Here is a 15,285-nt window from a genome sequence, read left to right as displayed (position 1 = left end):
TGGAGCCTTAATTTCCTCTACATAAATAAGCCTTAAGTTGGTAGCTCATATAATAGAGTTTAGTGACAGTCTTTCCCTATCTAGGTATATGCATTGAAAGCATTTTTTGCAAGTTTATGTGTTTATTCTTTTTGGTATGTCAATTAACCTAGCTGATGTTGAGCCATTATATATAAACTTCAGCTTTAGAAAACCAACTTCTAATGCATTTTGACATACTAGGGTAAATGAAAACACATAAAGTTGGCTAAAGGTGCATTCACTACACAATCGACGTAGGGAAAGACTGCCACATTCATAGTCTGTAGTTATATGAGCTACCAACTTAAAGAAGGCTTCTTCATGTGGAGGAACATGACTTGATTTCCTACACATGAAGAAGACTTTCTTAAGTTCATAGCTCGAGTAGTTAATAGTGCATATATAAGAGCAACCATCACTGCCTGAACAAGAATTTATAACAGTGACGGACAACGAATAATAACTACTCGTGCTTATCCATGATGCGATGATTTCAATAATTTGTTATGATCTTTAGAACTTCCTGGATAATGTCTCTACATCACTATATTGACACAACAAAAATCTGCCAAGAAGCTACAAAACTGATCAACCACAAACTATAAAACAGGTTGTTTGTTCCTTCGAGAATACATACAGATTTATAATATCAACACAGATGAACAAAAGAATATTACCATCTCCATACCTAGCAAATGATACAGATAGCAACAACATATAACAAAATAGCACCATCTTATCTCATCACTTAGTAGCATAGGAGTGAAAAATGCAGCACAACTAAGATGATGATGATACCTTAACCGCTTTAAACACTGGATGAGACAAACTAAGTTCATCTTTAACCTCAAGAGGATTACTCGTCTCATCCCTCACTCTCTTAACCCGTCTACTAGCCAACGACTTATGCCTAAACCCATAAATCTGAAGTATCTGATTATCCCCGAAATTAAAAGCCCTATCCATCTGCTTCAAGCACTTCTCAACTGGGTAATCCCCGAACTTGCCACACGGCTTGCACCCCACAAAATGCGTAACTAGCGGCCACCGATGATCGCCAAATCCAGGCCGATGATTCTCAATCATTTCCTCAAACCTATCCACCAAAATCCCCCAATAACCGTGCAAATAATACTCGCTTTCTAGATAAACCTTATCCCCCCACTTCTCCCTCTGACTGGCCAACAAATACACCATCGCCGACTGATCATCGGCTTCGAAAACCGGCCTATCCTTAAGCTCCCTAGTCAGTACCTTCCCAGCCTCGTCCCTAACCTTCCCTTTGGGCCCCATTGGTGCCCAGGCATCCAAAATATCCAATGCCCACTGGCAATTCCTCAACAAGAAACTCCCAGTGTTCAGTCCAATCCAGTTTCTCTGATCATACACCATCTCACCCCAACCATGCATCACCAAGTTGTGGTCATTGTATCTCTCCCAAGGCACCTCGAAAGACATATCGGTGAACAAAGCATCGCTATCCATCCACCACAGAAATTCTACTTCTGGGTGTGCCAAAAGTAGCCTCCGAATTAACGGGAGCTTGGCCCAGAACCCAGCCATTTCAGCGTCGAGAAGCGCCATATTGTAAAAAACCTCAATCCCATGTAACCTAGAGTAATCGATCTTGTTCTTGATCGATTTCAACAGGTAATGATCACCCACCGGGTTTTCGCAGGGTTTCGGGGACGACCCGGTCACGAGCATGACCCGGGGCTTACTGGGTCCGATAAAGTTCGGGTAATTCGGGTTTTGTTTAAGCCAATTAGATCTCTTCTTGTCCCAGTTGGAGACCTTGGGTCCGAGCCTGTAGGGTTTATTCGGGTCGTGCTTCGGGTCTTCCTCTTCGTCGCCAATGAAGAGTTTATCGATGTCGAAGGTGTTATAGTTGTTGGGGTCGTCGTCGCCGGACGGCGTCGTATGGAGCTCTTCGAGCACGCGGTGGGGCTCTGCGAGCTTGCGCGAGGAGCGGTAGTTGAAGTGGTCGCGGATCTCGATGAAGTCTTGCTCCGGGGTCCCGAATCGTCCGGCCCCGATCGTGCCACGTAGGACGACGACGGTGAGCACCAGGCAGAGGATTGTGACCTTGCAATGGCGGAGAGTTCTCTGGATCTTTCGCGATCTCTGGGCTCCCAAACACTTGTCTATCATTGTTTTCTAAAATTCCTTAGAAAACGAAAAAGGAATTTGGGGTTCGGAGGAAATGGAAAAGCTCGGCGAAATCAAAAACTATTAAGGAAGGGAGAAAGCGAGTGGCACCGACATGACCCGCGGTTAGAACTTCGAAGTACCCTTTTGTCTAAAAACGGGTAAGAACCAAGATTGAGGTTGTAATAAGAAAATGATATTTGTACGCATATTACTTTACAGATATTAGTTACACAATTTTTACACAATAATTATATAATAATATTTACTGGATTTTTCCTCTCTTAATGTTATTCAGTATTTTTTTTAAAAAAAATAAAATTCACTTACACGTTAGCATTATTGTGTAATTATTGTATAAAAGTTGTGCAGTTAATATATCTCCTATTTATAATAGTTTTGAGACCGGGATTTGATTCTTGTACAACACCAATACAACTGTACAACAATTCCTCACATGAGGGTGGGCCCCAGTATGTGGGACCCACCCTCATGTGAGGGATTGTTGTACAGTTGTTGTATTGGTGTTGTAAATCTAACATTTTCCTTTGAGACCTATACATGAATGACTTAGGTGAGATGAGTCATGTATTCTGCACAACAATTGTACACATTTTGTACAACAAAACTGATGTGAAAATAATTTTCACAATAATTATACACTTTTTTGGTTCACTTTCACAAAAAAGAAAGTGAAAATCATTTCTACATCAAATTTGTTATACAAAGTGTGTAAAATTGTTGTGCAGAAAACATTACTTACGTGATATGGGTTCCATATTCATTATAAGTGTGTGTACCGTGTGTACAAAATAAATGTGTGCGAATAGAAATATGTTAGCTGCACAACAATATAGATGTGTACAACATTTTATTTTATTAAAAAAAATATTAAACACATCAACATTATTGTGTAATTACTGTATAAAAATTATGCAAATAACACAACTCATGTCATAAAAGAGTAAATATCCATTTATCATATAAGTATTTTAAACGTGACAAATATTGGATGTAATAAAATTTTAATAATTTAATTTTAAAATAACACTTGCTATTTTTCTTTTAAAAAAATCTATATAATAAAATACTTCAAGATCTTCGTACGTACGTACGATGTTTGTACAATATTATATATTTATATTCACTTTTTTTAATTCCACAAAAGGACCTATGTTAGTCTTCTCCGAAGCTCTGAAGCTCAACTGGTCGGCGTGCTGTTTCGGGAATTCATGCGTGGCCCCGACGAAAGCTTCCAACAAAGTGGGAGATAGGAACAACTAGAAGCCCACGTCACTACCTGAACGAAACGCGCAAAGACGAGGGCTTATTTCTTTTTTTCTCTAAAATTGTTTTAATTTTTAAAATTATTATTGAATTTATAATAAATTACTAGTAATTTTAATATAATAGTAATTTTAAGAGTCACTTTAATTTTAACAAAAAAAAAAAAAATACAATATATAACATTACTCTTCTCAATGGCTTAACCATTTCTCTCTTTTAGATAAAATGGCTAATAAAAAGTTCAAAATAACGCCTCCATTATATTATTTAAACCTAAATGTAAAATGCATTCAGTCACAGTGTAACGTTACATGTGGCATGAACTGCAGCGGAATGGATACCTATTTTATTATTAATTTTTTATACTTTCTTTCATTTTTTTTAATGAGAAATGATCCCTACACTCATTTCTCACAATAGCCCCACAACAAGATGACGTGGCCGGTAATATTTTATTATTTTTTTACAAAAAGAAAACAAAAAAATAATAAAATATTACCGGCCACGTCAATTTCTTGTGGGGTTGTTGTGAGAAACAAGTGTAAGGATCATTTCTCTTTTTTAATATTTCTCTCACCCCTTTATCTGCACCTTTACTCATATGAATGAATGGTGATTTTTCTCTCATTTCAGAAGGCTTCTTCTTTTTGCAATGGGTTTTGTCTCTTTTTTACTTTGCCTTAGCTTTCACCATGATTTCTCACGTTTCCCATTGTCTCTTTTTCTCCCACCTGTGAATGGGTTTCATCCTAATGTGATTTTCATGGTGGGTTTCGTCCAATGGTAATCTACTATGGCAAAGCTTTGCAGTGTGAATGGGTTTCGTCCAATGGGGGTTTTTCACCATGAGCTTCTTATGCAACATATATATGGGGTCTTTTTTCACGGTTACGGGTTATCCCTGGTGATGTACTACTACATACGAATTCTTTGTATTGTTACTTGGTACAGTTTTTGGTCGGTGACGTGTCGATCACGAGATAGTCTTTCTAACAGTGAGGGTCCGAAGAAGTCAGTTGAATCAGTGGATTTAGAAACTGCAAAACAGAAAAAGACCTGCCAGGGGTTGGCCGGCGACGCCTCCTCCAATGGTTAAGTCAGTCGTTGTTTTAGGAAAAGAGAAATGTAATTAATGCTGATGGTCAGATTAGGTGTTATCCATTTATGATGGCTATTTATACCATCTTCCTTTTGTGAGTTCGCACGTGTAAATCTTGCATTGCCGACGAAGCAGGTATATATAGGATCTGACATGATCAGTGATCATTTATGGTATTTTGATCATTAACATGATGAACTGGTCTGAGTAACGGCGCGAGGTGTTGTTGTTCCCTCTGTACCCAATCATAATTGGACTAGTTGATATCACGTATAATAAATGAGCATAGCTTATCATAAATGAGGAGTTCTTCCTCTTCGAGCACCCTTCAAGTATTTTGGTCGGATATCCGAGTGTCTGACCATTACTCGCTTAGATCATCTGCCCTATTGGGCCTCATAAAGGAATCTGTCGGCCCATCCAACCCCATTAGTTAATGCGTCTGTCCTGAATCGTCCCTTTTACAGTGCTGGTCCATCTTCGAGGCCCAATCCAGTAATTCAAAGTATAATTCCCCAACATTACCTATAGTGATTTTTCCTCTCACTTGAGATGGATTTTTATCTCATTGAATGATCGATTTTTCGATGATAATGGTTGGAGTCTTGGAGATGGTAAAAATCGTCTGATTTGTGATTCTTTCTCCTTTCTGCAATTTTTTATTTTTCTCGTCTACATTCCTCTCATACAGCAGCTGATCCATTTGATTCCTAGTGATGGTGAGATTTTCAATTTCTGTTGCCCGCAAATGGGTTATGTTGGTGGAAATGGTTTTTAACTAAAATGAATAAAAAAATATTAAAATAGATTATTTTAATAAAATAGAAAAAAAGTTTGGATAAGCAAACGGAAGGAGGTCTTGAAAAATAATTAGTTAAACTAAAAAAAATAGGTTTTGATTAGTCATTTTGCATAAAAATATGACTAGCCATTGGGTGTGCTTAGTCCCTTTGTCGTGTTAGCATTTCTAACCCCAAATAATAGGAATAAGATCTTCTCTATTTCAAATGAAATGGAACATTCCATCTTTCTTTAAGAATATAAAAGCTAGCGGATGTGTTTATAGTCGGGCTATAAACAAAATTGCCATGAAATATCAGTTCTCCATCCCTCGTTTGGATGACATGCTCCATGTATTACACGCAGCCACAATCTTTTCTAAAGTTGATATTCGGAGCAGGTACCATCAAATACGCATCCGTCTCGGTGATGAATGGAGAACGACCTTCAAAACGAGAAATGGTCTATTTGAATGGCTTGTAATGCCGGAAGGCATGACAAACGCTTCTAGCACATTCATGTGTTAAGGGTAGAAAACCTTTGGGATAAAGGTTGACTTGAATTCCCTAACCCAATGAATTTAAATGATTTGAATACTGTAGATTAAAGGATTTGTTAACCTTAATTTAAGGGATACGATTGTATTTGAAATTATTCATAAATTATTCAAATAACATGTAAAGCTCCGTATTTGAAATTAAGAAGTGGCAGTTGAACCCAAAAAGGTCCGCACTCTCCTTGATTGGCCCATGCCTAACAACATCAGAACAATGCATATTGCAGCTCTAAATGTGATGATTAATTAACATTCTACTCAACCTTGCAGAGCTTCCTCAGTGTTACCGAGATTCTCCTCCTCTGATTTAGTTCCTGACCTTCCCATATTTGAAACCCTGGCTTGCGATTTATTTCATGCTTCCAACAGTAGCGAGCTTCTTCTGACATAAGAATCAGAGATCCAGGGGTCAGATAAACAGGAATCTTTGTCATGGGTGGATCTGTTCTTCCCTCATCTGCTATGTCACAATATGCTTCTTTAACTTGGGTGAAATGCATCACACAAGATGACTCCAAGGAGACGATGGCAATTCCATCTTCAAACCGCAAAAGGTCAACGTGCGCACAGATCCCCTGGACATAAATGTGCTGGAATGTCATCTCGATTTTATCTTACAACAGCAAATAATATACAATAATTGGTAAGGAACATTGAACTTGGTGTGAAGAAGAGCATATTGTAGGGTGATAATTAGCAAGATATAGAGCACTGGAAAAGATCAATGACCCAATAGAAAATGTATCTTGAAGAAATATATGTTTGGTTTAAAACTACTCCAATCTCGTGTTATCATTATCAGACAACTAATAAATACCCACGCAATTCCGAATTGCAACAAGGTGAAACAAATCTGTTGTGTTTCATAAGAAAAATGTGGATATAATATCAATGGCTTTGTAATGACACTTGATGGGTAACTACAAAAAGCCATTGATTTAGATGTAAAAACCCAACAAAACTTGATTGCAGCATTTTGTCTCTTTACTGAATCAACACTCAATACATTCCTCACTATACTTATCAAAAAAAAAAATCAACACTCAATCCGCCAGACTACCAACATGACAAATATTAAGGCTCCATTTGGCTCTTGAAGTACAAAGAAAAGTAGCAGGAAAGCAAAAAAAAAAACCCGAGGAACCTAACTTCTAAAGCAATATTTAGCTTCTTTTTTTCTTTTTCCTCACCCTTCTTGAGATCCAAACTTACCAACTTAGACAGAGAGAGCGAACAGAAGTTTATATGTGATGTATTAAAAGCATTTTTAATATTCTACTAAAACAAATGTTGACTTCTACTTACATATATTAAGTATAATTTGAGACCAGGAATTTTCATTAAAACAGGGTGCCCTGATTCCGGTTATATTTCTTTTGCTATTTTATTAGGAAGATCAATTACAAATACAACCATCAATGAAAACTCTATAAACTCGCATGACCAAAGGAAGCATAAGAGGTGAAACTGAAAACTTTAGAAATCTGCAGGAATAAGCCAAACTTAACAACTCGCCAAGTCCAATGAATGAATTCTGACTCTGTAAAGCACAGCCTACTTAGTAGTCATATCGCACCTCACCTGGTTGGTATGCATTTGCAATAAGTTGGTCAAAGAGTGGTTCTCTCCACAACAAATGTGATGGAAGCGGACGTGCTTCTCTAGACCCACAATACGTTCCCAAGTGTAAAGGATCCAAAGCAGGATCACTTAAAAGCACCAGCTCACGAATAGAATTTGAAATTTCAATTGCCCATGGCGGAAGATCTCCAAACCTCATAGCCTGCGAAGAAAGGAATGAGTAAGCTTATCTGAAACAACCTAAAAGTACAAGTTACCCATTCAATTGCCTTCAACCTTAATTATTATCCCCCAGTTCACAAACAAAATTCCAACCCATAAACTGCAATCTAAATCTGCTAGATGATCTCATTCTTCCTATGCTTGATTTTTACTCCATCCATCGTATATCACCACTACTTCATTCCATTTTCGGATGTTCCAAAATATTGTCCATTTTACAAAGTTAGGTATACAATTTTAGTACCATTCATAACTTGCCCTTTACTTTATTTGAGAAGTAAATTTCCCTTATAGGCTTTTCTTATTTGGGTCTAAATTCAGGAGGATAATTTTGAAGACTTATATCTTTTAATTTTAAAGACAATGCATTATATAATATCCCCTAAAAAGTTGAACGTTCTAAACAAAACCAACAATATGAGATGGAGGGCCTACATGCTTTTGGAAATTCAAGGTTTATTTTCCATGTAAAAATGAATGTTCCTGGCAAGAAAAACTTCTCTTGCAGCCTCATTACATTGGTACATTCTTTTTGCCACACAAATACTACAACCGAATTTCAGAAGAGTATGCAGCTTAGCTAGTGTGTGTCTATTTGTATAACACACACATGCACTAGATTTAGGATATGTTTAGTAAGTGGAATGACTATTCCATTAGAAAAAATGAATAGCTTTTATTAGGAATGTAAGAAGATTGAATAAAATAGCCTTGATATTAGAGTATATGATAAGACTCTAACACTTGGAATAGCCTTTCCCATTACCCATGAGGGAATGGCTATTCCTTAAATTGAGGAATAGCTATTCCTCTCAAATTCTCCCACGGGTAATGAGACTTACTATTTCAAGGCTATTTCATTCCACTTTGTTCCATTTTCAATAAAAGCTATTCATTTTTTTTAATGAAATAGTCATTTCGCATACCAAACGTAACTTTAGACTAAATCACAAGCCTAACCAGACCAAACAGACTGCTATCAATTCCCTACGACTGCCTAAACCACAAACTAATGTGTAAACTGCTTCACAAAAACATGAAAGATTATCAAAACCTTATCCTGAAATTAACATTCCCACTGTAAGTTATAGATTATATGTACAAGACTAAGAAGTAAGGAGTAAGAACACTGTGCTAATCTTATGTTGCATTGTGAGGACTTGGGCCGCTACAGACCTGGTTGTGAGAGGCTTCAGTGAACCACCCTTCTGCAACAACCACACGTTAACACAAAGGCTTTAGCTATGGTTTTGAACCTAAGAGCATATCAATTTACTACATAACATTTAAAAAAAAAAAAAAAAAAAAATCAATTTATGTACTTCCAATTTCCTTTCCATTTTCTCGATTTCATCATCACCCAAAAAAAAAAAAAGAATGGGTGGGCGTGAAACACACCGTTCTCGATTGCGGAGAGCAGGGAAGACTGTTCTTGAGCTGAGAGGAAGTCCCTGCACATCCATAGCCCGTTGATCTCCTTGATTTGCTCCCAGTAGGGGTTTTGACCGGATGTTGTTCGCTGAGATCGATCTTCCAATTGAGGCTGGTGTTGTTGTTCGTAGTCTTCGCTGTCCGATGATTCGCCGAACACTTCTTTGAAAAGTGCCCTGTGTTCATCCATTTCTTCCGAAATTATGAATGATTCTGACAAGACAAGGATTTTGTTTTTCAATTTCCCTCGACACAATTTGAATTAAATACATCACATGGATTTGTGATTAGGCCTGAAATCAAATGGTCAGCTCAGTTTTAAAAAGGGGAAATGCTGGTGTTCCCAGCGGCATCCACCAAAGCCTAAGTGAAAAAACTGAAAATGAATTTATTAAATAAAAAAGTTAGTGGGATGGTGGTGGGATGGTGGTGGGAACAGCATTTCTCTTTAAAAAGTGTTAGGTGTTAACATTTTGAGAAATGCTTGGTTGTACACTCTTATCCCACTCTTATCCCACTCCTATCCCACCTTTGTCTACGTGGACCAATAATGTTGTTAAAAAAATAGGTCCCACTATACTCTCTCTACTATCTCTCACATTATTGGTCCAAGTACACAAGGGTGGGATAGGAGTGGGATGAGAGTGTACAACCAAGCATTTCTCTAACATTTTACGATGGGTGATGTGAGGACGATTAAAAAAATTAACTGAAGACCGACAAAACACCAATTAAGTTTTTGGGTTAAATACAATTCTGGTTCTTGAGTTTTAAAAATTTTATAAAAATACTTGATTTTTAATTCTCATAACAAATAATACGTCAGTTTTGGAAAAAGACCAAATTAATACTTCAGTCAAGTTTTCCGTTCAAAAATTATCGGCTCGTCTGAGGGTTGACACCTGTTTTGGTTAAAAAGTAATAAAAAATCTTTAAAAATTAATTAAAATATTAAAAACTTAAAAAAAAAAATTGAAAAAAAAAAAAGAAGAAGAGGAGGAGGAGTGGCTTGGCCACCATGGAATGGTCGGCTATACCCATTTTGGCAAAGGGGGTGGCTCTTTTGATTGGTTTGGAGTGGTTTGGCCACCCCATGACAAAAAAAAAAAAAAAAATCAGGGGTTTTGGCCTTTGGGGGTGTTTCGGCCACCCCTATGGGCCAAAACTCTAAAAAAAAAATTTGATGAGTTTTGGCCCTTGGGGGTGGCCGAACTACCCCCATGAGCAAACCCTCAATTTCTTTTTGATGGGTTTTGCCCTTTGGGGTGGTTCGGCCACCCCCAAGGGGGGCAAAACCCTTGATTTTTTTTTAATTTATTTTTTCTGCCATAGGGTGACTGAATTTTTTTTTTTTTTTTAAGTTTTTAATTAATTTTTAAAGATTTTTTCTTTTTTCTTTTTTTTTTTTTATACTAAAACACGTGTTAACCCTCAGCTGGCAGGCCGCTAGTTTTTTCAACGGAAAACTTAACTGAAATACTAATTTGGTCTTTTCCCAAAACTGAGGCACCATGTGTGATGCGAATTGAAACTCAGATACTAAAAAATAAAGTTTCTAAAACTCAAGGACTAAAATGTATTTATCTATGATACTTTATATCGAGTCTAACCATATGGTACATGTGAAGTATTTTAATTTTTTTTTATTTGCAATTTGAAAATAAATAAAACATAATTTCCAAATGCCGGCCAAACTATGCTTGAGATTCTCATAGCACTCAACTGAGTCTTCATATTTAGCTTTTTTCAAAAAATTTAATAAAACCTATAAAAATATTCATATATCAAACTCTTTAGCAAATGTTAAGTTTAACATTTGTTTGATTTTTTCTTAACATTTAAATAGCCAAAAAGACAATGCTATAATTTTTTTAATACTTTTTCCAAACAGTGTTAACCTTTTCCCTCTTGACACCATAAATGTATTTATGGCAGTTATTTTTGTGATAAAAAATTGTAAATGTCTCATAAATCTATAAGTCAGCACGCAATTTGAAATCGCTACCTCACTTTTTAAAAATTTTACTCCTTAAATTTTTCGCGGATTTAAAAGAGGTCACTCCGTGATTTTTCGGTCCAATTTTTTTATTTCCGTTAGTGTCACGTCAGCCTTTTCGCCACATCATCTTAAAATATTATTTTTTACTATTTTATAAATTAAAATATAAAAAATAAATTTTAAAAATAAAATCTAAAAAAGAAAAAAATATTTTTTAAAATTTTACCCCTTAATTTTAATTTAATTTTTTAGTTTTGCTCCCCATTTTTTTTTTATTTTTCAATTTTACCCCCCAAATCTAAATGATAGCTTCGCCTCTAGCCATTCTTTGTGGATTTTTTTTATACTACCTATGAATATTTGCGAGGTAGTAATAGGTACTTAGTGATTGCGGACCCTGGGCCAATCTGGTAGGATTTTACAAAATTACTAATGAGGACTTTGTGGAAAAACAAAGAAGTAGAGCGTAGAGGCATTAGGCCTCCAGTGCACTGCATGGTAGAAGAAAGGGAGATACAGAGGGATTTAAAAAAAGCAAAAAAGGTATGGGTGTGTTTGCCACATTTAGCCACATGAAAAAAAAAAAAAAAAAAAAAAAAAGAAAGAAAGAAAGAAAAGGATTATGTTGAGATAATTTTAGATGCGAATGTGATTGGTGCTCAATAACAAGGAACAAACTCAACGGACCAACAAATTATGGCCATCTTGGACTCTCAAGGAACAACCCATTAGAAAAAAGGTCTTAATTCACTGGCGTGGGTATAGTCCTGCGGATGCAACATGGGAGAAATGAAGTATCATGCAACAATAGTTTCTACAATTTGTCCTTGAGGACAATGGTTGTTTTAAGGGAGGTGAAATGTTAGGATATGGTGTAACACCCCGGTCCCATATTGGGAAGAGGTGAATAGCTTACATAGAGTAAGTGGTTTATAAAGATACTCATGGGTACTAAGTCCCACATTGCCTAGTTACTAGGTGAAACTGGGCTTTAAAATAGATTCTAGAAAAGCTCCAAATTGACTAGTCTTTTTGGAGTGATAGCGCAGATCTGGCTGACGCTTTTTCTTGGGTCGTTACAAATGGTATCAGAGCCACCTAGTAACGCCAGGTCATGTGGTACTGGATCACTGCATGACGTGGTCCTGACGAGGATGTCAGGAGTTTAAGGGAGGAGTTTGTAACACCCTAGTCCCATATTGGGAATAGATGAATAGCTCACATAGAGTGAGTGGTTTATAAAGATACTCATGGGTGATAAGTCCCACATTGCCTAGTTACCAGGTGAAACTGGGCTTTATAATGGATTCTAGAAAAGTTCCAAATTGACTAGTCCTTTTGGAGTGATAGTGCAGATGTGGCTAGCGCTTTTCCTTGGGTCATTACAAATGGTATCAGAGCTACCTAGTAATGCCAGGCCATGTGGTACTGGAGCGCTGCATGACGTGGCTCTGACGAGGACGTCAGGAGTTTAAGAGGGAGAGTTTGTAACACCCCAGTCTCATATTGGAAAGAGATAAATAACTCATATAGAGTGAGTGATTTATAAGAGATAGATGAGTGTTAAGTCCTACACTGCCTAGTTACTATGTGAAATTGGGCTTTATAAGTGATTCTAGGGAAAACTTCAAATTGACTAGCCTTTTTGGGGTGATAGCGTATATATGGCTAACGTTTTTTCCTGGGTCGTTACATATGGTCATCACGTGGATAAAGAAGTAGGATATTGTAGGTATAAGTCTTGTAATGGGTTTGGGTTCTAGTAGTCAAGTATATGTAATTATGAGTCTTGCTCTATGTTTTCAAGTCATAGGGGAGTTCAGCTCTTAGAAGAATTATGTTTTCATTTACAAGTTATCCACATTCATGTCACTGCTTTTTAGTAGATAAGTAGATTAGTTTCACTGGATGTTTATTCCCACTTGGTTGAGTCTAGACAGGAGTTGTTACAAGCTGTGGATTCAACCCTACAATGGTTATTTTCATCTATTTAAAGATGAACTCATGAATAAAAAGGTATAAAAAATTAACTCAAACCTTGTGTTTGACAAAGAGTCCTAGGATCCTTTAATTTCCTACCGCTTCTTCCAAATTAGCAAAATAGGTAAGAACAAGAAGTAGTATTCTGCTTCTATTCTTGTCAAAGGTTGAGTTACTAGATTCATTATGCGTTCACGTAACATTAATATTAGAATTTGGAGAGTTAATAATACTATTATTGTTTGGATTTAGTTTTATGCTGAGATTTGTTTGCAGGTTTTACATAACTAGGGTTGCTTGTAGGGGTGTGCATGGGGCGGGGTAGATTTCCGCCATTTTTGCCCACCCCACAATCATGCGGTTTTGAAAAAGTGCACCCCTGAATCCCAAAAGATGAGCTACATATGCGGGGCGGAGCAAGGGGTGCAGGTTGAGCGGAGCAGGGCGAGTTTGGGCAAAAAAGATGAAGAGACGAAAACAAGAAAAACATCATGAATTTATTCAACACAGAGAATCAAAGACCAAGAACGATATAATAGCATATTTGTTTGCAACTTTACATGAACCATGAATATTGCCAATAAAATATTACACAGGCATACCTTAAGAATTGGGCAGATGAAGTGGTTAGGAGGTGAGATTTGAAGTCTGGAAGCTGAATCTAGAGCCCTATCACCAACCTTTTTCAATCTCTCCAGTGTAGGAAGTACCATAAGAACCATGGTCGCCATGGTCACCATGATGCAAACCTTAGAAGAACAAGAAGAAGAAAAATGAGAAGTGCAGGAGCAAGTGAGAACCACAAAGAGCCAATAGAGAGATGGGAAAAAGAAGAATGAGGAAAAAGAAATGGGGCTCTTCCAATCTTCCTTAGAAATCAGAATCAGATGAAGGAAGAAGACAAAGGGCGGAAGGGGGTGAGGGGGTAAAGGAGAAAAGGAAGAAGACGAAGGGGCTGGCTGCAGGCGACGCAACGATTTTTTTAGGTTAAGAAAAGGTATGCGGCTAAGAAATGATGAAGGGGTAGGGTTTTTTGGTCTTTAGATAAGGGTTAGTGGGGCAGGTCCCTAGGGTTTTTTTAAACCCCAACCTGCAACCCGCCCCGCCTTGCACGGGTTGGACAAAATCCAACCCGTACCCACATAAAAACCCTTCAAAATCGATGTATTCGGGGAGGTGGATGGGTATTTGCCCACTCCTAGTTGCTTTCCATTTGCATTTGACAATGTGAAGTATTTAACTATGGAAAGAACTTCAAGTACTAGTAATCAAGTCCTACCATATTCCTCCCTTCTAAGAGGAACAACTAATTTAAAGCATCTCACTATATACTTTGCTAATGTAAGTAAAAGAGCACCATATATATATATATATATATATGAACTATTTTTATAAATTGTCCATTCATTTCATGTTATCTGTCTCTTTTTTAACTTTTTAACAGGGGCAAGGGATAAATTCAATGAGTTCGGGAGAGCTTTCATTTAAGATGGAAGATTGGCAATCTCAAAACCTCACATTTACTCATCAACTGTAGAAAGTAACTGTGAAGCTTTTTGATAGTGTGAATGAAATAGAACTACTCAAATATTTGCTCAAGAATGCACAAAAATTGGAATTGATGGTCATTTTGTATAAATCACCAGTGTCATCAGGTTTCATTACTGAGTTAAGCAAGTACAAGAAACCTTCAACAAAATTGCTTCTACGTGATGTTTAAGGTTGGTTATCTATTAAGCATTAATCTATATCTTCATTAATTTGGTTCTTTACTCTTTGCTTAGATCATATTTTTTTGAGATAAAACAAAGTCAATAAAAGAAAGAAAAGAAAAATTATAAATACCCCTTGTTATGTACTAAGTATTAATCTACTAAGTTTTGTCATCGCATCATGTGAATTCATTTATACTGATTTTAAATACCCCTTCATAATTTTCAAGAATTCATTTATTGGTTCTTTTATCTGTTCTCTTTTACAATAGTTTTTTTTAGATGTCACTTCCACTTGTAATTTTCACCATTTATAATCCATTTGCATAAATGAATAACATGCTTATTTACACTTTATACAATACAATATTACATGCTTATAAGTTCTTTAAGAATATTGTTTAAATGGAGGTTACGATCTACCATGTTGTGAATATTGGATGACACATCTTTACTTATTCTTTTAAAT

At 36.6% G+C, this 15,285-nt stretch overlaps 2 protein-coding genes across 4 annotated transcripts; both read right to left on the bottom strand.

Moving 5' to 3' along the window:
- Positions 1-609: 609 nt before the first annotated feature.
- On the bottom strand, positions 610-2,314 carry LOC133852391 (xyloglucan 6-xylosyltransferase 2). Its single transcript, XM_062289137.1, has one exon. The coding sequence runs from the start codon at positions 2,170-2,172 to the stop codon at positions 802-804; it is 1,371 nt and encodes a 456-aa protein (XP_062145121.1). The 5' UTR covers positions 2,173-2,314; the 3' UTR covers positions 610-801.
- Positions 2,315-5,946: 3,632 nt separating this feature from the next.
- Positions 5,947-14,396, bottom strand: LOC133850985 (uncharacterized). 3 transcript variants are annotated; one of them, XM_062287268.1, is made up of 5 exons: positions 13,707-14,388; positions 9,093-9,338; positions 8,871-8,902; positions 7,468-7,674; positions 5,947-6,466 (listed from the first exon to the last, which is right to left on the bottom strand). In XM_062287268.1, exons 2-5 carry the CDS (start codon positions 9,313-9,315, stop codon positions 6,146-6,148), a joined length of 783 nt encoding a protein of 260 aa, XP_062143252.1. In that variant the 5' UTR covers positions 9,316-9,338; positions 13,707-14,388; the 3' UTR covers positions 5,947-6,145. The 3 variants fall into 3 exon arrangements, with proteins under 3 accessions (XP_062143252.1, XP_062143253.1, XP_062143251.1); XM_062287269.1 differs by lacking the exon at positions 8,871-8,902 and having other exon boundaries at positions 13,707-14,396; XM_062287267.1 differs by lacking the exon at positions 13,707-14,388 and having other exon boundaries at positions 9,093-9,500.
- Positions 14,397-15,285: the final 889 nt, after the last annotated feature.

The sequence above is a fragment of the Alnus glutinosa genome, chromosome 12, assembly GCF_958979055.1.
Source record: "Alnus glutinosa chromosome 12, dhAlnGlut1.1, whole genome shotgun sequence".
Lineage (NCBI taxonomy): Eukaryota > Viridiplantae > Streptophyta > Magnoliopsida > Fagales > Betulaceae > Alnus > Alnus glutinosa.
The sequence above is the reverse complement of the archived record's forward strand: the minus strand, read 5'-3'. Positions and strand labels throughout refer to the sequence as shown.

What these genes read in the sequence shown, in the direction of transcription:
- LOC133852391 (XM_062289137.1), bottom strand. Translation starts at nt 2,172, where the DNA reads ATGATAGACAAGTGTTTGGGAGCCCAGAGATCGCGAAAGATCCAGAGA.
- LOC133850985 (XM_062287268.1), bottom strand. Translation starts at nt 9,315, where the DNA reads ATGGATGAACACAGGGCACTTTTCAAAGAAGTGTTCGGCGAATCATCG. An exon ending in GCTCTCCGCAATCGAGAACG is followed by an intron (nt 8,903 to 9,092) that starts GTGTGTTTCACG and finishes TGGTTGTTGCAG; the next exon opens with AAGGGTGGTTCACTGAAGCC. An exon ending in ATGCATACCAACCAGGTGAG is followed by an intron (nt 6,467 to 7,467) that starts GTGCGATATGAC and finishes ATTTATGTCCAG; the next exon opens with GGGATCTGTGCGCACGTTGA.